Genomic DNA, 20,409 nt, shown 5'->3' with positions numbered 1-20,409 from the left:
AGGTCACGCATGTCAATATTGCCACTCTCAGCATATCACCTCTTGGCATGCTTCTGGTGATACATCTTTTAATTGGATAGGTCTACTTATTCTTAATTTCCGATAATATGCGCTTAATTTGCCACATTCGTCTGTCAGAACTTGCTGCGTCGATTCACTTTTCACGCCTCTCCCTTTCAAATTCGCGGTTTCCACCGCTCTGCTGCAACGCGAACATCGCGCGTGGCGTTGGTTCGAGGTCAGTGTGGAGGTGTAGATGATCCATGCAGTCGTGGATGCTTTTAGCAGGTAGAGCGGCAGCCGTAATTACACGGAGGCGTCCGACGGTGAAGCCAGGTCAGCAGCGGTCAGACGACTTTCGATCCGCTAGGATCACAGTGGAATCAGAGCGTTACGCAGACCACTTTGGATCCTGTAAGGGCTGAACAGCTTAAAATACTCAAACACTTGGCCACTAGTGGAAGGCAACATATAAGTCTTAAACGCCTGCCCTCTAGTGAAGAACAGCCTAGAAATCTTAAACACTTGTTCACGATTAAAGAGTGATCTCGCTTTCGGATCTCGTAGATAGTGCAAACCAAGGACTCGGGTGGGTCTAGTAATGAAGATTGAGGGATCATACACTAAGATGTCGTTTCACAGCTGAGATATTTCTTTTTTAAGTGATTCCAAAATCAAACAACTGTCATTTTGTCCAGTCGACTTGTTGCAATGTGACAAGATGCGCTGGAAAATTATCTCAACTATTTTTTGAAATGACTTTTTTTTCTGAAGTGAATAAAAAAGGCAGATTACTGCATCACTTGAAAATTACACAGCTTGTCCGATTAGCAGTATGCTATACAAATGGTAGGAATTAAATCACCTTGACCTTTCGGCGACTATGCTGTTGTTGGAAGTCATGTCTCCCCTTTACTTGGCTGAGCAAACTCAAAGCATGCCCCGTAGTACTCGCAACTCTGCTATCGCGAACTCGAGTAAATCGTTGTGAAAAAGAATCCTTCAAAAAGTTTGTATTTGTTAGGAAAAAAAGAAGAAGAGCCTAGGGAACAAACCTCACAACCGGATCTATAAGAATAAGGCGTTCCTCGGCCTTTGCGCGGATGTCCACGATCACCAAAAGCTTTGCTTTGATACCTTAACTATCTTCATACCAGATCAAAACAACCTCTGCTCTGTGTTCCTTGCTTTTGGAATTGATAGAAATGAATGACATGAAACTGATTTAAGTGTCGACCTGTTCGTTGTTCGATGGTCTACGGTCTCTTCATTGTGTGATGAAACATAGCTTGAATCTTCGTTGTTGTTACGTTCATGATATGCACCATCCTCTATATTTTCCGGGAGTAACTTTGCACCTTTCGATGCATCAGATCGAGTTTTCGTTCTTGTGGTGATAACAGTTTCTTCTCCTACAGCACAGTAATGTGGTCTCCCGACATGCCCGTGACTGTCTGTGCTGATTTTCAAGATACACGACGGCTCCACAAAATTCTGGAAGCAATTCGTAAGAAGAAAGGTGTCATTAACAACTGCGTCATATCGATTCTTTTAGTTTTACAAAGAAAGTGTAATAATCAGCGGACAACAAAATATTCATAATTTATTTTCCAAAAGCTAAGATATTTTACGCATTCGGTATTGAATTCAATTAACGGCTTAAATTCTTGAATGAGAAATGTAGATAAGAGACTTTCAAGACCGAACTAAGGGAGAACTGCAATGTGTTTACGTGTAACAAGCCGTTAGTATTAACTTCAATGCATGCAGGAATAGATGGGTCAAACTACTAAGAATATATTCAAAAAAAATTGAAATAAGAACAAACAAAATGTACTACTAATTTCAACAAACGCCCCATCGTCTATCCGTTTAAACATAGACTAGTGATCGCAATGCTAACAAGCAATATATATATATATATATATATATAGTGAATATTATATATATAAATATATATGTAATGTACATATATACGTATATATACATAAATATACATGTATATACATATGTATGTATACATGTATATACATATATATGTATATATATATATACATAGATAAATATGTATGTACATATGACTTATTCCTCCACAACGGTTTACCGCCTAATAGTGGCGTGGAGGTGGCTCTGGGCGTCGAACTGCGATGGACAGTGGAAGTTCGTCCTCCGGGTCTCCCAAGCTGAGGAGTTCGACACATCCGACACTCCGCCTTCTCGGAATCGGAAGCATAGCTAAGAGTAAACCACTGCTAAGATTCACCACCGTCTTGGCAAAATGTCGCAAGGTGGCTCCCTGATCCATATAGGTTGGGCGACGACCTGTGGTGAAAGCTAAGCTCGCCGTGGCATGGCTGCTTAGTTTGGGGAAAAGTCTTTTTGCCGCTCCAGCATATTCACTGCTTCAGTACCCTGCACACTAGGCCCTGGCACCTCAGACGTCGGACGGTATGGCGACCGGTGAGAAGCGATCAAATCTCAGGTTGCTCAGGACGTCATTGATTCTGGACCAAGGCGACACACGCACGACTCGCCATGGAGACTGTCTCGGACTGTGTACTTACAACGCGAGAATAGTTTCCACAGACGCTGACCTGCATGCCCTTCTCGGAGCTGCAGAGGGTATCAAATTTCAAGTGATTGCTCTGCAGGAGACCAAGTGCAGAAGGAGCGACGTACGACAGATGAATGACGGTACACTCGTCATTCGGTGAGAGAAGGTTCCGTCGCGAAATGTAGGCGGTGTTGGTTTTGTTGTGCACCCATCTGTCATCCATCTTGTTGTCGATTTTCATGAAATCCTGTCACCTCGTCTGGCCATCCTTCGCCTCCGCCCTCTGCGCCAAAAACCCATCAGTATCATCAACTGCTACTCACTAACATCAGCAGCTAATGAATTCGAATTGGACGCGTTTTACGAGGAGCTGGAGGAAGTAATCCGCAATGAGAAGTCCTTCTACAGATTCGTTGTCGGAGACTTCAACGCAAAACTAGGAAAGGCCACAGAAGAGGAATACAGGATTGGAAGATTTGGACTAGGGGACCGGAATGAAAATGGCAATCGCCTCGAGGTGGTGTCTACGTGACGTTTCGGTAGTACCATTCTTTTGTAGTGGTTCTGATCACCGTCTCCTTCGTGCGAAAATAAGACCTAGCCACACGATGGAAAAGAACATCTGCTATCGGCAACGAAGGAGAAAAGAAGTCTACGATGATTGTGTACTCGAGGACTCCTGGTCCCAAGGCGACTGGCACGTCGAGGACCCTAACGTGGACTACGAGATGCTGCTCAGAAGATTACGAGCATGTGCTGAGCGTGCCTCGAAGCCGCGCATGACAAACTTGGATCGAATTTCGAAGACCACCAAGGAATTGTTGGAGAGAAGAAGGACTTCGAGGCTTGATCCAAATTCATCGCACACTGAGCGGTTAGTAGCAAACATTAGCTGCAGAAAAGCGTTGCAGCAGGATCTTTCGAAATAGAGGCAGAAGATGATTCTGGAAGCAGCACAAAGAACGAGTCTAAAAAAGTGCCACAGGGATCTCCGCGAGTATAATATTCCACTAGCAGCCTTGCTGAGCGAAGACGGGACTCGCACTTCTTCCCTTCGTGAGATGGAAATCATTACGGAGAGGTTCTACTCGAAGCTTTTCCGTTCATCAACTCCTGTGTCAAGCTCGATCATCCCCACTGGTGAAGCTCCACCACGGATTTTCCCTTCGGAAGTGCGAGTCGCTACCACGAACATGAAGCCTGGCACAGCCCCGGACCTGATTTTATATGAGCAGACTTTCTTTGGGCTGGTGGCCATCCATTTCATGTAATCTTAGCGGTGCATATGACGCCCTGCTTTCAGAAAAATGGATTCCAGTGGGAGACCTCGCGAACCATTCTTATCCATAAGAAAGATTACCGAGAGGACCTTCGGAAGTACCGTCCGATATGCTTGCTGAGCGTGTTATACAAAGTATTCACCAAGATCATCCTCACGCACATATCTAGGACGCTGATTGAAGCCTAGCCTCAAGAACAAGCTGGATTCCGTCATGGATTCAGCTGCTTAGACCACATCCAGACCGTGTCGAGGGTCATAGAGGTTTGCCGGGAATACCACCTGCCCTGCATACCTTGTTGTAACCTTCGTCGACTATGAGAAAGCCTTTGACAGCGTAGAAACGAATCAATACTGTCAGCGGTGGTCGATCAAGGTGTGGACGCGTCGTATGTGAGGACATTAGCCAATTGCTACGATCGATGCACGACTAACATACAGCTTTTCCACCGCCCTCTCACCAACCACTAGAAAGGGGGTACGACAAGGCGATACTATATCGCCGAAGTTGTTCTGCATTGCAATGGATAATGAAATCACTTTCCTGGAAAGAAATGGGCATACGTGTTAGCAAATTGCTACGACCATTGCCACGTCTAAGAAGCTACTCTCTACCCACGGAGCCCTTGACAAATGCCTTTTGAAGTTTAACCGGCGTACACAACACCTAGCCGGTCTTCGCAGCTCCGACTTAAGAGGAATGTCTCGTCTTCGCGACCCAGCGGAATATGTATCGAAAGCAAAACATAGATGGACCGGTCACATCATGAGAAGAATCGACGATAGGTGGACTAAAAGAGCGCTAGAGTGGATCCCAAGAGATGCTAAACGCCCTCGAGGGAGACCGCCAAAGAGATGGGGTGACGTGTTCGCTGCACGGATGGACCAACTGAGAGCTCAGCTGGATACGGCTCAAGGACCTCGTAAATGTCACTCACGAAGCTTGAGAACATCTTGGATGACAATGGAGAGGGAAAGAAACGAGTGAAAGAGATGCTGGGGCCCGCACGTCCAGTGAAGACGGGCCGTCTAAGTACGTATATGACTTACTTGACTTAATCGGCCGGCTGATGTCATCGCCTGACGCAATTACCTGCATCTTGGACGAAGTGTGCAGTCCTTGAACACAGCTCTGCCCAACCTTCTCGATCTTCTGCGAGAACTTGCGCAGAACCAATCTGCCGGTCTCCTCAATGTATGACCAAGGGAGCGAACACGATTTTCTGTAGATAGTTTCGATGGCGGTGCAAGATGTTGATATCTTCCACGTGTCATTTGCGGGTATACATCAATTTCTGTGTAAAGATCTTCACTGCGACATACCCTAGGCCAAAAGTAGTCAAGCAGCCGTGTAAGCAGCTTTTGTTCCGTGCAATCATGCCTCTCCATCACCGTAGATGGTGTTGCCCAAGTCTCCGATCTGTGCATCATGATGGAGTGAATTGCGGATAGGTAGACTCGCAGCTTGACTTCGTTGGTGTTGGGAGTCGACCACAGGCACTTCGTTAAGGAGTTAAATGCAGAATTGGCCTTAGCGCATCTTCGCTGAACATCTTTCTCGCATCTGCCGTTGTTCTTCAGCGTACAGCACGGGTAACAGAACTCATCGATGAATTCTATCGGTTGCCCATTGACTCTGATTCCAGTTCAAAGTCTCGAAGAGATCCACATCTACTTGCATTAATCAGGGCGTAGACGTAGTCCATAGGTTGCAGCCAGCTTCGATACAAGGATGACAACATGTTTTGAAGTTTCGTACTGCTTCCTGCGAATATAACAACATCGTCAGCGTACTAGAGATCGGTCAAGGGGCGTTCTAATGGTACTAAAATGATATCAGCAGGGCAGTGATCTACTGTTCTTCGTATGTCGACGATGGCGAAATTGAACAAGAATTCCCTGCCACTTCCCCTTGTCTTACTCCAGTTACCACCTCAAACGTTGTAGTACATCAGGCTGGTGTTCGAGCTGCAGCAGTTGCTCGTTGATTCATGTCATCAAGCAAGCGAACGAACATTCCTGGTACTCCATCTTCGCGGAGCGTGTTGAGAAGACGGCCTCGGTGAGGAGAACCTAGAAACGCTAATTGCAACGGCTTCGAATACCGCTGCCAGATTTCGATCACTCTCCTGACGATGAACACCTGGTCAGTCGTAGATCGGCCAAGAGATTCGTCGATAATTCCTAGGGTCTGTGACGGATAACTACTTGTGGAGGTGAATTATAATAGCGTGTCTCCACAAATCAGGTATCCTTTCGTATCTCCATAGTGAACGATTGATCTTTGTCATCTCACGAGATCCCAGACGGAAAAAAATATTTCAGCATTTCTGCACTAATCCCGTTGTCTCCACCAAATCTTCCATTCTTCATTTTTTGAATACAGACTAGAACCTCCGACCCGGTCGGTGGCTCCTCGTTACCCGCATATGTCGGTCTATGAACGTGCTCGAGTTCAGAAGCTGACGGTGCTAGCCGGTTCAGCAAGGTCTTGAAGTGTTCCCTCCAAATTGGAAGGGTTGCTTCACTGACAGCTACTCCATTGGCAATGTTGAGGACAGGGGAACATCTTTTCATTTTGCCGCTATACTGTTTTAGTAAAGCATAGGCTTTCAGCGGGTTCTTGTCCTCCCACGCCTCTTCAAACTCCATCGCTCTTGACGTCCACTCGTCATCGCGGTCTTGTTGCAGATGACGACGCAGCTTCCTTCTAAGACGCTTTCCCTGGTTGAAGTCACCAGTGCTGCGCGCGACACATACAGAATTGCACGTGGACGCCGCTACTCTCTCTCTCCCTATATATATATACATGTACATATATATATATATATACATATGTACATATATATGTATACATGTATATACATATATATATATATATGTATATATATATGTGTATATATATGTATGTATATACATATATACATGCATATATGTATATACACATATACATGCATATATACATATGTATATATGTATATATACATATACATATATATATGTATATGTATATATATATATATATATATATATATATATATATATATATATATATATATATATATATATATATGGAGTAGCGGCCAAAAATCAATTGAGAAAGTTTATTGAGAATTTCCCTTCCGAAAATCACTAAATGGTCCCCAAACTTGCAGCACATCTGTCACTCAGGATTAGAAACTTTTTCTGAAAAAAGGTTCACTTTGCTTTTTAGGACTAGTATTATTTTCGAAAAATTGAAGATTTTCTATTTTCATTATACCAATTTGTGGTCTATTTTATGACTTTTCTGTGTTCTCTCTGTTTACCTTAAAATCCATTCTGCGAGGAACCGATCAAGAAATGAGACTAGTCAAATCAGCAAAACGCTATCTCCGTTTTTCTGAAGAAAATATAAGCATATGGAATAATTGGTGCAACCGCAAATGCAGGACAAGGCCGAATGGTTACTCGAGCTACCGATAAAAACATTCTTCGAATGAGTCGCGATTATCCTAGGTTGACTGTCTCCTATATTCAAACTGAATTGGCCGTCACCAATAAACATATTCGACCAATTAGAACTGTTCAAGTTCATCAAGCTGCCAGTCTCAATGGAAGGACTTCTGTGAAGAAACCGCTCTCTTCAGAGAAGCAGCGTGTTACCCATGTTAATTGGGCTAAAGAGCATATTGACTTTTCGCTTCTTTTCGCTAGCGCTAGAATAAAGTTTTATTTTCTGATGAATCCAAGTTTAACTCGATGGAAAGAGATCATGGCATTAAGTATATCAGGCGTCCAGCTGGAAAAAGATTCAATCCCATGCATCAACTGCTCATTGTAAAGCGAGGTGGAAGAAACAGGCTTTGGGATTGCTTCAACCACCATGGAATCGGACACCTTCCCCAAATTCGTGGACATTTGCATTGATACGGTTATGAGGATAACGACAATGCTTCAGTTCATTGGCCGAGGATTCATCATCCAGCCAGATAATGACTCGAAGCACACATCTGACGATATTCGTGATTGGTTCAACCGTCGTATATCGGTAACTCGTGAGTCATTCAGCTTCGTCTAAATTAAATTTAAAAAAAAAGCAGTAAAATAAAAAATTGGAGAAAAGCACAAAAAGTGCACGAAGTAGACTAAAAATTAAAAAGGTAAAAAAGTAGATTTTCAGTTTTTTGGAAATAATACTAATCCTAAAAAGCAAAGTGAACCTTTTTTCAGAAAAAGTTCCTAATGCCAAATGACAGATTTGGTGAGGACGGTGCACTCATTCTCAGAAGAGAAAACATCAAAAAACTTCGTCAATTGATTTTTCGCCGCTACTGTATATAAAATGAAGGATACACAACACAACAATACAATATACAACTTATGAAGCAGTGAAATGTCTCGAAACACAGTTCTAAAGTCTTAGAACTTTTTAACTCGAAAATCCTTGTGGATAAAGTATTCTGCACTTTTCATTAGTGTTGCATGAGGCAACCACCTTGCCAGTACAGGCAAGTCACAGTTGCCTCCGGCAAAGTATACCTACGTTCTCCGCATACAGCTTGGGAAGACAAGTTACTATTTATACCCACCTCTTTCGCTACATTTTTTTTGTTTGGCAGGGAACGACGGAGCACCTGAGAATGCGCGAGTGCTGTAGTTCGACCACGAGTTCGTGCACATTTACCACGCGAAACAATTTGTCTGCGGCTGCCTGCAACAGCGTCTGATTGCTTCCTTCTCTAGACTTAGCAATTTGAAATACGAAATGGTAAAAATATGGCCAAACTAGTTTTAAAAAAGGTTAAGAGTCTATGGTGCTTCTGCTTTCCATTTTGGGTACGAATCCTCTTGTTGTCCTTTATCAAAGCAGCTGTTGTAAGCATTATTTGCCTAAGTTTTCCTTATATTTTGCAGTTGTTCTTAATAGTCGTAACGAAGTTTAGCATTTAGTAGATAAAGATAAAGAGTATATAAAGATCTGAAGTGCTAAAAATGATGTGCTGAGTAATACTCGGCACATCATTTTGAGAAGCTTGAAGACAGTGGCTAAATGGTGCTGACACGTCAACAAATCGGAAAAAAATAAAAAAAGAGGAAGGGAAAACCAAAAAAGCCAATGTTCCACACATATACATATTCATATAAGTATACACATACATGTATATATATATACATACATACGCGTATAAATATACATATATATACATATATATGTATATATATACATATATATATGTACATATATGTATATATATACATATATATATATATATGTACATATATATATATACATACATATATATACGTATATATATACATGTACATACATATATATACACATATACATATATATATATGTATATATATATATATATATATATATATATATATATGGGGCCGCGTATACAAGTCTGATTGCTACCTGCTCGTGGTGGAAACGCAATCAGGCGTTCAAGTGTACGCATTGGGAACTTACGAGCTATATAACCTGCACTGTTATATGGCAAAAGCTTCCCATACATTGCAAAAAGGTCCTGTCCTCCAGCACCATGACAGAGCCCATACCCTGAAAGCTCGAATGCCTGAGGGAAACATGGAATATTTGGCGACAAACATCCGTCTCGTTATACTGAGCTGCCGGTCGCTGTCAAGTGAACTCCAACAAGCCGATCTATCCAGACTTCTACGATATCTGCATGCATCGTTTGCTGCATTGCAGGAAACATGCATCAGGGATCACTCTCTCATCAGTACCGACAATTACACCATCTACTGCAGTGATGTTGATGAAAATAAAGTAGGAGGCGGTGCAATAGCTGTTAGGAACGATTATAACAACCTGGTGGAAGAGTTTGGTTCAACGTCGTCAAGGTGCCCCTTTGAGAGATCGCAGAGGATCCAAACTCTGGATCGTAAGTGCTCATGCACCTACGGAGACCGCTGACAACTACAAGGATGCATTTTATGATAAACTTAATACGCTGAAATCCGGGATACCAAGCTAGCAGGCGATAATTGTCGGAATTGGTGCGAATGCAGAGATGGGACCTGAACAACAATCCGATGTTCTTGGAAAATGGTTCTACCCCGTAGAGCAAACATCGGACAACAGAAATGGTCTGGTGTGAACAGACGAATCTCATCATTACGTCCACGTTGAAGAGGAATCATCGACGCCATCAGCTTACGTGGCAAGGGACAACCCCATTAACGCCAAAAGTGCAGCGAAAGCGTAAAATGCCGACTCTTAAGCTTCAGCTCGATTACGTCCTGACGAAGAACATACCTTTGCCGGATATCCGAGAATCTAGAGCTGTCTGGGAAGTCGCATTCGATCCCGACCAGCGCCCAGTTCTTCTCTGCTTTATGATATGGTTCCAGAAAAGGTATCGTGGAGCTCAACATCAGCCGAAGCTCGACTTGGCAGGTCTGAAAAACGAGGAATGCAGAAAGAAGTTCCGCCAACTAGTGTCGATCAATAATGGATTACGGACCAGGAAGAAAGTGGACGGGGCTGACTCTTTCACTCAGTGCATTCAGGACGCTGCAAAGAAAACGCTCCCGGTTTTAGCACCGAGAAAGAAGTTCGCGTTTGCATCTGCGGAGACAATATCCGCGAACAATTATGTATGTGTTGCCCGCACTACTGTGACCTCAGTCAAGAAAAGCGTCTGAGAAGGAGAATGCGTCGTCAGCTGAAACGTGATCGTGAGAAACGTAATCTGTTTTTTGGTTTCATCTGCGGAGACAAGATCCACGTACAATTTTGTATGTGTCGCTTGTTTTACTGGTAATCTCAGCTAGGAAATGTGTCTGAGGAGATAGTTGCGTCGTCACCTAAAAAGTGATCGTAAGAACGAATGGACGTCAGAGCGAAGTTTGAGAAGGCGTGGGAGGACAAGAACCCAAGAGAAGCCTATATTCTGCTAAGGCAGTATAGCGGCAAGATGAAGGGGTGTTCGCCTGTCCTGAACAGAGTCGGGGAGTCAACCTTACCCATTTGGAGGGAACACTTCAAGACCTTGCTGAACCGGCTAGCACCGTCAGCTTCTGAACTCGAGCACGTTCATAGACCGACATATGCGGTTAACGAGGAGCCACCGACCGAGTCGAAGGTTCTAGTCTGTATTCAAAAAATGAAGAATGGAAAACCTGGCGGACCATTATCCTTCTCCACAAGAAGCTATCCGTTACGAAACCCAGTAATTACCCAGGAATATCATTGCTGCGTGTAATTTACAAGGTTTTGGAGCGGATCATTCTGGATCGACTAATCCGACATCGCGAAGAAACCGCCCGTGACGATCAAGCCGGCTTTCGTTCCGGTCGATCGACGATTGATCAGGTGTTTATTGCGATTGAAGTGTGGCAGCGATATTCGAAGCCTCTACAGTTAGCATTTTTAGACTTCGAATTCGCTTTCGACTCTCCTCACCAAGGCCGTCTTCTCAATGCGCTTCGCGCCGATGGAGTTCCAGGATAATTCGTACGACTAATAAACGGCATGAATAGAAGAGCAACTGCTGTGATCCGTACACCATCTGGATTTACTACGCCGTTCGAAGTGGAAACTGGAGTGAGACAAGAGGCCGTGGCGGGACCTTTTCTGTTCACCTTTGCCGTCAATGAGATCATGCAACAATTGCGCGGTGTCCCGCCGATGTCATTTCAGTACCATCTGTGCGTCCCTTGGTGGATCTCGAGTACGCGGACGATGTAGTAATATTCCTTCTAGCAGCGCGTAGTTACAACATGTTGTTAACCTTGTATCGAAATTAGCTGCAGCCTACGGACTGCGACTCCGCCCTGATAAATTCAAACAGATATGGTGCTCCTCGACACTCTCAAAGGGAATCAGGGCGGATGGACAACCCATTGAACTCGTGGATGAGTTCTGTTATTTGAACTGTATGTTGGAAAACGATGGCAGCTACGAGAAGGATATTCAGGGAAGATGCGCTAAAGCTAATTCGGCATTCAACTCATTGACCAAATGCCTGTGGTTGACCCCATCGCTAGCGAAGTCAAGCTGCGACTCTACCTATCTGCAATTCGCCCTATCATGATTTACGGATCGGCGACTTAGGCAGCGCCGTCAACGGTGATGGGAAAGCTCGGCTGCATGGAGAGAAAGCTGTTTAGACGACTGCTAAGCTACTTTTGGCCGTTAGTATGCCATGACGAAGAACTTTACTGGGAAGTGGACATGGTTTACCGGAGGATGACACGTGGAAAACGTCGGCATCTTGCCCGGCCTTCTGAAGTAGTCATGGAAAACCGTCTTCGCTTCTTTGGTCATGTTATGAGAAGACCGTCTGATCGCCTTGTTCACGTAGTCCTGAGGATGCTTCCAGATCCTAATTGGAGAAGGTCTTCTGGTCGTAAAAGAAAGTTTTGGAAGTGGTGAAGGAAGATCTGAGAATACTTTGACAGGCAGTTCAGTCGCGTGAAATTCCCCCGCTTGTGGAATAGCGATGGATGGGTAGATTCTGTGCGAACTCTAGTTGAAGATCGAACAGGATGGGCTCGGATATGTGCAACAGAAGCCGTCGTGAGAAACAGCGTTCCGGAGTCGTGCGTTTACACTGATACAGGCAGAGATGGACAGAATCACCCTCTTCCCCACAATCTACGACCCCGTATAGGCACTACCCGCCTGAAAGCCGTACCACCCCAGATTCATGGGGTGGTGCCTTTAATCAACATTTATGATCGTATTCACCGTAACGGTTTATCACGGTGTTCCACTTTTCTGAGAATTTTACAATTGCCTGCGACCAAGCGATGGAGAATAGAGACTCAAAGAACAATTCAACAGCGGATTTGAGATCAGTGAAAGAATAAAACAGTTTTTGCTTCAAGACATGCTTAATAGGCCAGAACGAGTGGTATCCTGGTGGGACCAGCTGTGCGAAATAGCGTGAATGAACAGCCGTTTTGTAACCCAGAAGCTCAACTAGACTTTAAACAACATTGACTGGCCGATGCTCAAGGCAAACGGTGGATCTCAGTCGGCACATGAGGTAGCCATCTCGGTAGAACTTTGCGGTAGCCTAGTGGGTATAGGTGAACTTCGATAGTATGCTTAACAACACTGAGTTGTGCACATATCGTATCCTATCTAGTGCCTTTTGGTGGTTATCCAAAAGGCACTAGAGGCCTTTTGGATAACCGCCAAAGTCCAAAAATGAACAAGAAGGATGAGTGCATTACTATCACAAACGAGTTATCCCCATATCGACTTATGCTTGTTTTGATCTACGAGGCGGGCCGTGAGGTCCTTATATAAAACTTTTGTGACTCGTAGTTGTGGTACGTGGTGGTCTGCAGCGTTATCAAGTCTAGCTAATGAGGTAAGTACTAACCAATGTGTTGCTGTTTGAGTTTGCCTACCGTTTGGATGCTTTCTGTAGGGTGATGAGGCTTTGAGGGGATAAATCACTAATGGCTTTGAATTTTCCAGGCTCTGACGAAGGCGATAACGCCGAAACGTTAGCCGTTGTTTAATAAAGACGATCAATACCAATCTTGGCTACAGCTCAAGGAAATCAATTTAAAACATCCTCATTGTCTTTTTTCCTCGAAAAGAATTGTTCACAGGGAGATTATTACGGCCGGGGACACCGTCAACACTATTTTCCACAAATCAGTGCTCGAGCGGTTCGCAAAAAGAGTCACCCAACCTCGTCTGGACATTACCGATCGCTAATGAATTCATTACGACAGTGTTCGTGCTCACATGACGCTGTTGGTAGGGATTCTTGGCGAAGAAAAATGTGGCAACGCTGCCGCAGCCCCCGATAGCAACTGTTCTCCGCATGATATCATCGACGGCAAAGTTAAACAAGAAAGGTCCGGCGACAGCCCCATGTCTTATTCTAGTTTCCGTCTCGTACGATTAAGTAAAGCCTAGTGTTCGAACAGCAGCAGTTTTTCTTCTGTTCATGCCCTCGATTAGGCGAATGAACATTCCTTCAATACCACCGGCGCCAAGCACGGTGAAGACGGTCTCGATTTACGAGTTATCAGGTCTGAACACCTGATAAATCGTCGATCGACCAAGACGAAAGCTGGTATGTTCGTCGCGAGAGGTTCCTGTGCGATGTTTGACTACGCGATCTGAGGTGATTCGCTCCAAATCCCTGTACGTTATACGCAACAGCGTTACTCCTCGGTAATTCATTGGTTTCGTGACTGAGAGCTTCTTGTAGAGAAGGATAATGGTAGTGTGTCTCTACGAAAGTGTCCTTTCGTTAATCCATATTGAACGGATGATCTTCGTCAGTTCACGAGTCCTGGAAGGAGGAAGAGATTTTGGCATTTTTGCGCTAATTTCATCATTTCCGCCAGATTTTCCATTCTTCATTTTTCGGATACAAACCACAGCCTCCGACTCCGTCGGCGGTCTTCGCTGATCGCGGTGTACGTGGGTGCGTATCGTTAGGTACCAGCAGCCTCTGCGACAACCTATCCTTAGGGGAAACGACTGGCAACAGCTATCGTTAACTACTCTGCGCAGCACCTAAAAGCGTCACCAGAGCATTGCATCGCCAGCATCGCCCTACTCCCCGTCCATCACATCGTCCATCTTCGGCCCTCACCGTCTAATGAGGTGCAAAACATGCCTCGCAGGAGCACACTATCTTGTCGATCGCTTACGTATAGAGATAAAGGATAAAGGGAGGACACGTAGAGATACATCGAACGATTATACACGAAATCTCAGAAATTGCTTTATTTGTGTGAAACTACTGCAGTATTTTACATGGATTCAATAGTCTGTATAAATATAAATATACATCTATATCTTCTATACAGCTTTCTCAATCACAAACCTATATCTTTAAAAAACCAAGGTTCTCGGTTTTGCACCTTTAAACTTTTACTTTGGAATGTTTTCAATATTCAGCTTCATTTATGTTTTCTGATGTTTTTTTTTCTTGTTTCCACTTGCTACGTTGGTACCTTTTCGTTCTTTGAATGTTCCCAGAAGTCATCTCTATCACTTAATTGCAATACAAACACGACACATGACTTCAGTGACGTGGTGATGGATGGGAGTGGCTTAGTGATCATAGGTGGACTAAGATATCTATGCTCTGGCCTAATCTGAATCTGGCTGCAGATAATCGGCTGCTGGTATCTAACGACCGCCCCGCCCCAGCCCGACAGCTATTCCGTTGCCAATGTTGAACACAAGCGAATACCATTTCATTTGCTGCTACCCCCATCATTGCCTCAGCAGAGTATAGGTTTTTCTCGAGGTTTCGTCCTCTCACACCTTTCTAAACTTCTTCGCTCATGACGTCCATTCGTTCTCGAGATAACGCTTCAACTGACGACGCAACTATCTTCTCAGACACATTTCCTAGCTGAGATTACCAGTAAAGCAAGCGACATATAAAATTGTACGTGGATCTTGTCTCCGCAGATGCAAACAAACAGAACTTCTTCTTCGATGGTTAATTTGCTTATTTCACCGCAAAAAGTGTATCTCCGAGTCTTGCTAGTCTTGTGGCCGTTAGCGGGTGCGTTTCGTTGAGAATCCGGACTTTTTGCGACAACTTAGCCTTGGGAGAAATGGCTGGGAATGATGATCGGTAATTGAGCAGCGTAGCAGTTAATCAGTTGACCATTGTGCTGCTCCTTAGGCCCCACCCATCTCGCCATTTATTTACGTATTAATAGCAAAGAAACTTGAAATTTCTAGAAATGATCTATTGTAATTATACTACAGTGCCACAAAGATGAAGGAAAGCAGCGCTGAACAAAACGTAGATTCCGAAGTATAAGATTATAGTTGAAGCTTTAAATATTTGGATATTTTTGGTCGTTCCTTAACTTCTTAATCAGACTCTTTGTCTTCCTACTTGAATTTCTTATAAACTAATCAATTTTTCTTCATATCCATCATATATTGGGGCGGGTGTGGTGTAGTGGTTAGAGGTTCCGCTTCCTGCACTATCGATCGGAGGTTCGAATCCGCCCTAGTGCTCACCAAGCCTTTCATCCCTCCGGGGTCGATAAATTGGTACCAGACTTGTCTGGGAGGATAAAAGCACTGACTTGACACATCGGCTAGCCACCGCAAGTCACTGTATAGGCCAGATACACGTTCGTAAACCTCAAACGATTCTGAATTGAAGTGAACGTGGGGGCGCATCCCAAGCGGATTGATTAACGCCAGAAACTTTATCCTTTATCCTTTATCCATCATATATTAGGCTGGACAGAAGCATTTGTCACCCATTCTTCGAAATTTTCAGAAATTACGCATGAGCAACTTTGAGCTGTCATTTTCAATGAATGGTGTGGCGGCATTGGAGCAGCGGCAGCAGCCCGCGGCATCAACAGCAGATTGGGAGAGGACATCACTACCATCAGTGCTGGCTCGCTCATCTCGTGAGCGGGAACACCGACTTCGAAGGCAAGCTCCGGTCGGGACGCCCTCACACTGTCGAAGACTCCGCCATTCTCGACGCTGTCAAAGAGGACCCAGAGATCAACACCCGCAGTCTTGCGGCGAGACTCGGGTGTAGCTATTCAACAGTCGTCAGTCGCTTCCAGGCCTTTGGCTACAGAAAAGTGCTGGCTCGATGGATCCCTCGCACCTTGACACCGGTTTGCCCGGGCATCCATCAGGCAATCTCTTCCTCTTTGCCCTATCGAAAGGAGTTTCTCGAAGATCTTATTACTGAAAATGAGAGTTGGGTCCTCTACGACTCTAACGCGCACCGTGCCGTGTGGCTTCTTCGAGGAGAGGACCCGCCGACGCAAGCCAAATCGAATCTCCATGCCAAGAAGTGTCTCCTTCGTTGCTTCTGGGATTCGAGGGAAGTGCTGCTTTTTGAGCTGCTCCCACAAAGCCACAGCGTCACCGGTTCTGTATACGCTAGTTAGGTCCAGGAGCTCGCATTGGCCGTCGGAGAAAAAGGCCGAGACGAGCTTTGGTGCACCTCCTCTACGATAGCGCTAGGCCCCATGTAGCTAAAGAAACCCATGAAAAACTAGAGGAGTTAGGCTGAGACACGGCACCACATACCGCCTATTCTCCCGACCTCGCCCCCTCAGACTACCACTTATTCCGACTCCTCAAGGCTTAGGGATAAATTGATGTGGATGACATGTGTTTTCAACAAGATGGTGCAACATATCATACAGCCCGTGAAACAATCCAATTACTGCATAAGATAATTCCTGGTCGTGTACTCTCGTTTCGATGATCGATGAAAGACTGCGTATATACCAGCAAAGCCGTGGTTGCCCGATGTGCTAAACTACAATTGAAAAAATGTGTTTTCTATTTAATTCAAATCGCGCGTAAATCTTGGGACATGATATCTATAGTATGCACAATGGAAAATCTCAGTACGCTTTCGAACAAAAACACTGAATTTCAGTACATTTTGGAGCATAAGGGTTCCCTAGTACAAAAAGGAAAAACGGTCTTAATGATTTGGAACACCGCAGAATATCAAAACCTCCTCCATAGTTATCGCGGCGGAAACGTATCCAAATCTCAGCTGCTGTACATGATATGCCTCAATCTTTCCAACATCGTCTGAATGTATTACTTTGATGTTGAGTACCAATCTAACATCTGTCTGACAAAAAAGGAACTGTGGAGAGAGAGAGAGGGGGGGGGGGGGAGGCTCCAGAACTGACCTAGTCGCTGCTTAAGTAAGTAGTGATTAGAGAAAAAAACGTTCTTAACTGTCAAATGGCTTTCCAATTTGAGAAGGCATTTTCATCAATCAATATTGTATCATTTACTGGACCAAAACACTAAATACACTGATGTTCCTTGACGAACTGCATTTTCAAATCAAATATTAACAATTTCAAACAGATTATTGCTACTCTTCATGCCCTATATTGATACCTCCTATCTCCATATTAATGAAAGTTAGCAAAAATAACATGTTGGGTAAAGCTACTAAGAGGAAAAAAAGGAACATAGAGCTGAAACTTGAAGGCATCACCCCACGAATCTGAGATGCTACGGGTTTCAGCTGGAGTATTTGTATATGGGATAGTAGATTATTTAGAGGGGTGTGATTCCGTCCATTTCTTCCTAACTGCCGTAAAAAACGGCCCGGAATATGCGGTGTGTGCACATGGCTGGCGCGCTCCAGTCGAACTGGTTGTAGAAAATAGTGCGCCGGAACGCTCGAAGCGGCATCTTCTGGGCCGTTTTCTACGGCAATTAGGAAGAAATGAACGGAATCATCCTTCTCTTAATACTCTACGATCCCGTGTACAAATACTCCATCGGAAATCCGCACCACCCCAGATTCGTGGGGTAATGCCTTTCATGCTTTAACTTTACAAAATCTTCCAAACAAGTTTACTGGAAGTGAATAGCTAAGTTATGTCATGTAATAATTCCAACGAAGAAAAAGAACCGAAATTGGCCTGAGGGGTGACTTCGCAATCCGCACTTGACAGTTAAGAACGATTTTGAGCTCTATGAATGATTTTTTTGATCTAACTGTTGAACAATTAGTGCGGTGTTAGGGTGCCGCTTTCCAACTTACTCTTCGCCCATCTGGCCTGCTATCCATAGCCTCATAGTCGTAGATAATGTGCTGCGTTGTAGAGTTTGATATTGCACGGGAGCATTTCATTCGGGAATGGTTCTACGGATTATCTTTATATTGTAAAATTACAGTTTTCTGATACCACAATGCATAGGACTTTTTCATGGGAAAAAACTGCCGCACTTCTCCGCTTTTACTAAAGATATCATCTGTATCATCCGTGCTCCCGTTGTTCATCGATTTTCTCCAGTGGCACCAGTAATTGTCTTCTATTTGTCCCGCGCACAAAGGCTGCTCAGTGACTTACTGGTTACCCAGCAGAGAACAAGACTTGGGATATAATTTATAAGATATTCCTCAAGACTTTCACCAATTCACCAGGATTTCACCAAGAGAAGAGGGTTTATTGGTCAAGATCGACTCCAAAAGTTTGCATAAAATGCTGCAAACGTACTCTCAAAAGCAAAAGAACGTTTTCTAGAACATTTAAAAGCTGGAGAACGTTGAAAATGACCGAAGAGAAGAGGAGTCATGAGGTACGAAGAGAATTGTCGAATATCACACATTGTATTTTGGATGCACCTGAAATGTTAAAAAGGTGCACCGATTACAACCTACTACATACAGGAACGGAAGGTTGAGACGGAATAATGAAAACGTCATCAAACAATCGAGGGCAATGTTTGTAGATCTATGGACCGTCAAGTCTCACTGGAAAGGAGCACTGCACCCCTTGTAAGGAGTTTTTGCAAATGAAGTAAGCTGCAATGCGCCCCCGCTGATTTTACTAACTGTCCACTGCGAACGGTGTCTCGTACAAGGAATCAAGAATATCTTACAAGAAGAACCGTTAAAATGATTGCGGCGGCATCACAAGCCAGCAAAGTTCCGGATAGTAGGTTACTGAAGATGCTCGTTTACAATGCAGAGAATGCAACGATAAGTGAACATTTCTATATACCTTTCCCTATAAGTGAACATTTCTGCAACGAATGCATAAATGTCCATACATAGGGGACTTCGAAATTGTGTTTAAATCTGCTTTAATTAATTACACAATTTAATTGCATTGTGTTTAAACATATGAACGACTGGAAGGCAGTACCACATAATTGTTTCTCAACTATACCGACCTACAACCTGCACTGACTACGACTTGCGAAATCGACAACATAAATGTGGTCACTCCAAACCGACCATAGCTCCTTTTTCTCCATATACCACGCTCAACAAAGCATCATCGCACTTCTTTACAAATGCACCGGATTGCAATACGCTGTGCGTGTAACACTCGCAATTGTCAGCACGGAAAAGTTGCTTTGCCATGTTATATGTTTTTGTTTGAACTATGGGGATCTCCTCAGGATTCAACTCTATTTACAAGTCACACACATAATCATACGATGACACATGGTGCCCTACTCAAAGTTGTGTACCAAAGAATGGTGATTATGGAATACTCAAACCAGATTGGTCGAAGTTAAGTTTAACCAGAGATGTAGTTAGGATTCATGAAAGGAGCTATGGATGACTAGATGTACCAAGCCAGTTTTACCTCTGCTCCAGAAATCTTTATGATTTCCTTCTCTGTGGGGCAGATGTTGCTGATCTTTCGTAGCCATTTTTGTAGGACCTTGACCACGATGATCACATTCCTTCTCAAATCTCTGCCCACACAGCGTCGTTCGTCGTTGAAATAGTTCCTTAGAGCAATTGAGCTGGCGTACGTCATTGCTACCTTGGTGACGCTTAGCCCGCAGTGCGGCACGAGCGAAATCAGAGTCGGGCATTCGCCGAGCGGCATCCTTGAAAATTCACAACACTTAAATGACACACAGAAGCTTTGAAAAGACAAGAGAAACATGGCTCTGAAATGAGTAGTAAATATAAAATACGTACTTTATCCAGTTTTATTAATGCAGCCTCAGAAACAGAAGGAAAATGCTGCTCGATGGCTTGCTGCATAATGTTTGGCATTCGCGAAAGCTGAAAAAACAAGGTTTCTTTGCATTGAGTTAGTGTAGTTAACCACTAAAAAACTAATGAAAAGAAGC

General features: G+C 44.0%; 1 protein-coding gene across 3 annotated transcripts in view; it reads right to left on the bottom strand.

The window, feature by feature from the left end:
* RB195_022887 (uncharacterized protein) overlaps positions 1 to 20,409 on the bottom strand; it is a gene marked incomplete at both ends in the record, with an annotated part of 92,084 nt that overhangs the window by 36,349 nt on the left and 35,326 nt on the right. For all 3 annotated transcript variants that reach the window (XM_064210131.1, XM_064210133.1, XM_064210132.1), the window contains 6 exons: positions 866 to 1,000; positions 1,056 to 1,137; positions 1,238 to 1,494; positions 8,405 to 8,526; positions 19,911 to 20,160; positions 20,255 to 20,341. In XM_064210131.1, the coding sequence (XP_064066012.1) occupies positions 866 to 1,000; positions 1,056 to 1,137; positions 1,238 to 1,494; positions 8,405 to 8,526; positions 19,911 to 20,160; positions 20,255 to 20,341 (933 nt within the window). The remainder of the gene's footprint in view (positions 1 to 865; positions 1,001 to 1,055; positions 1,138 to 1,237; positions 1,495 to 8,404; positions 8,527 to 19,910; positions 20,161 to 20,254; positions 20,342 to 20,409) is intronic.

This window comes from Necator americanus, chromosome X, assembly GCF_031761385.1.
Source record: "Necator americanus strain Aroian chromosome X, whole genome shotgun sequence".
NCBI lineage: Eukaryota > Metazoa > Nematoda > Chromadorea > Rhabditida > Ancylostomatidae > Necator > Necator americanus.
The sequence above is the reverse complement of the archived record's forward strand: the minus strand, read 5'-3'. Positions and strand labels throughout refer to the sequence as shown.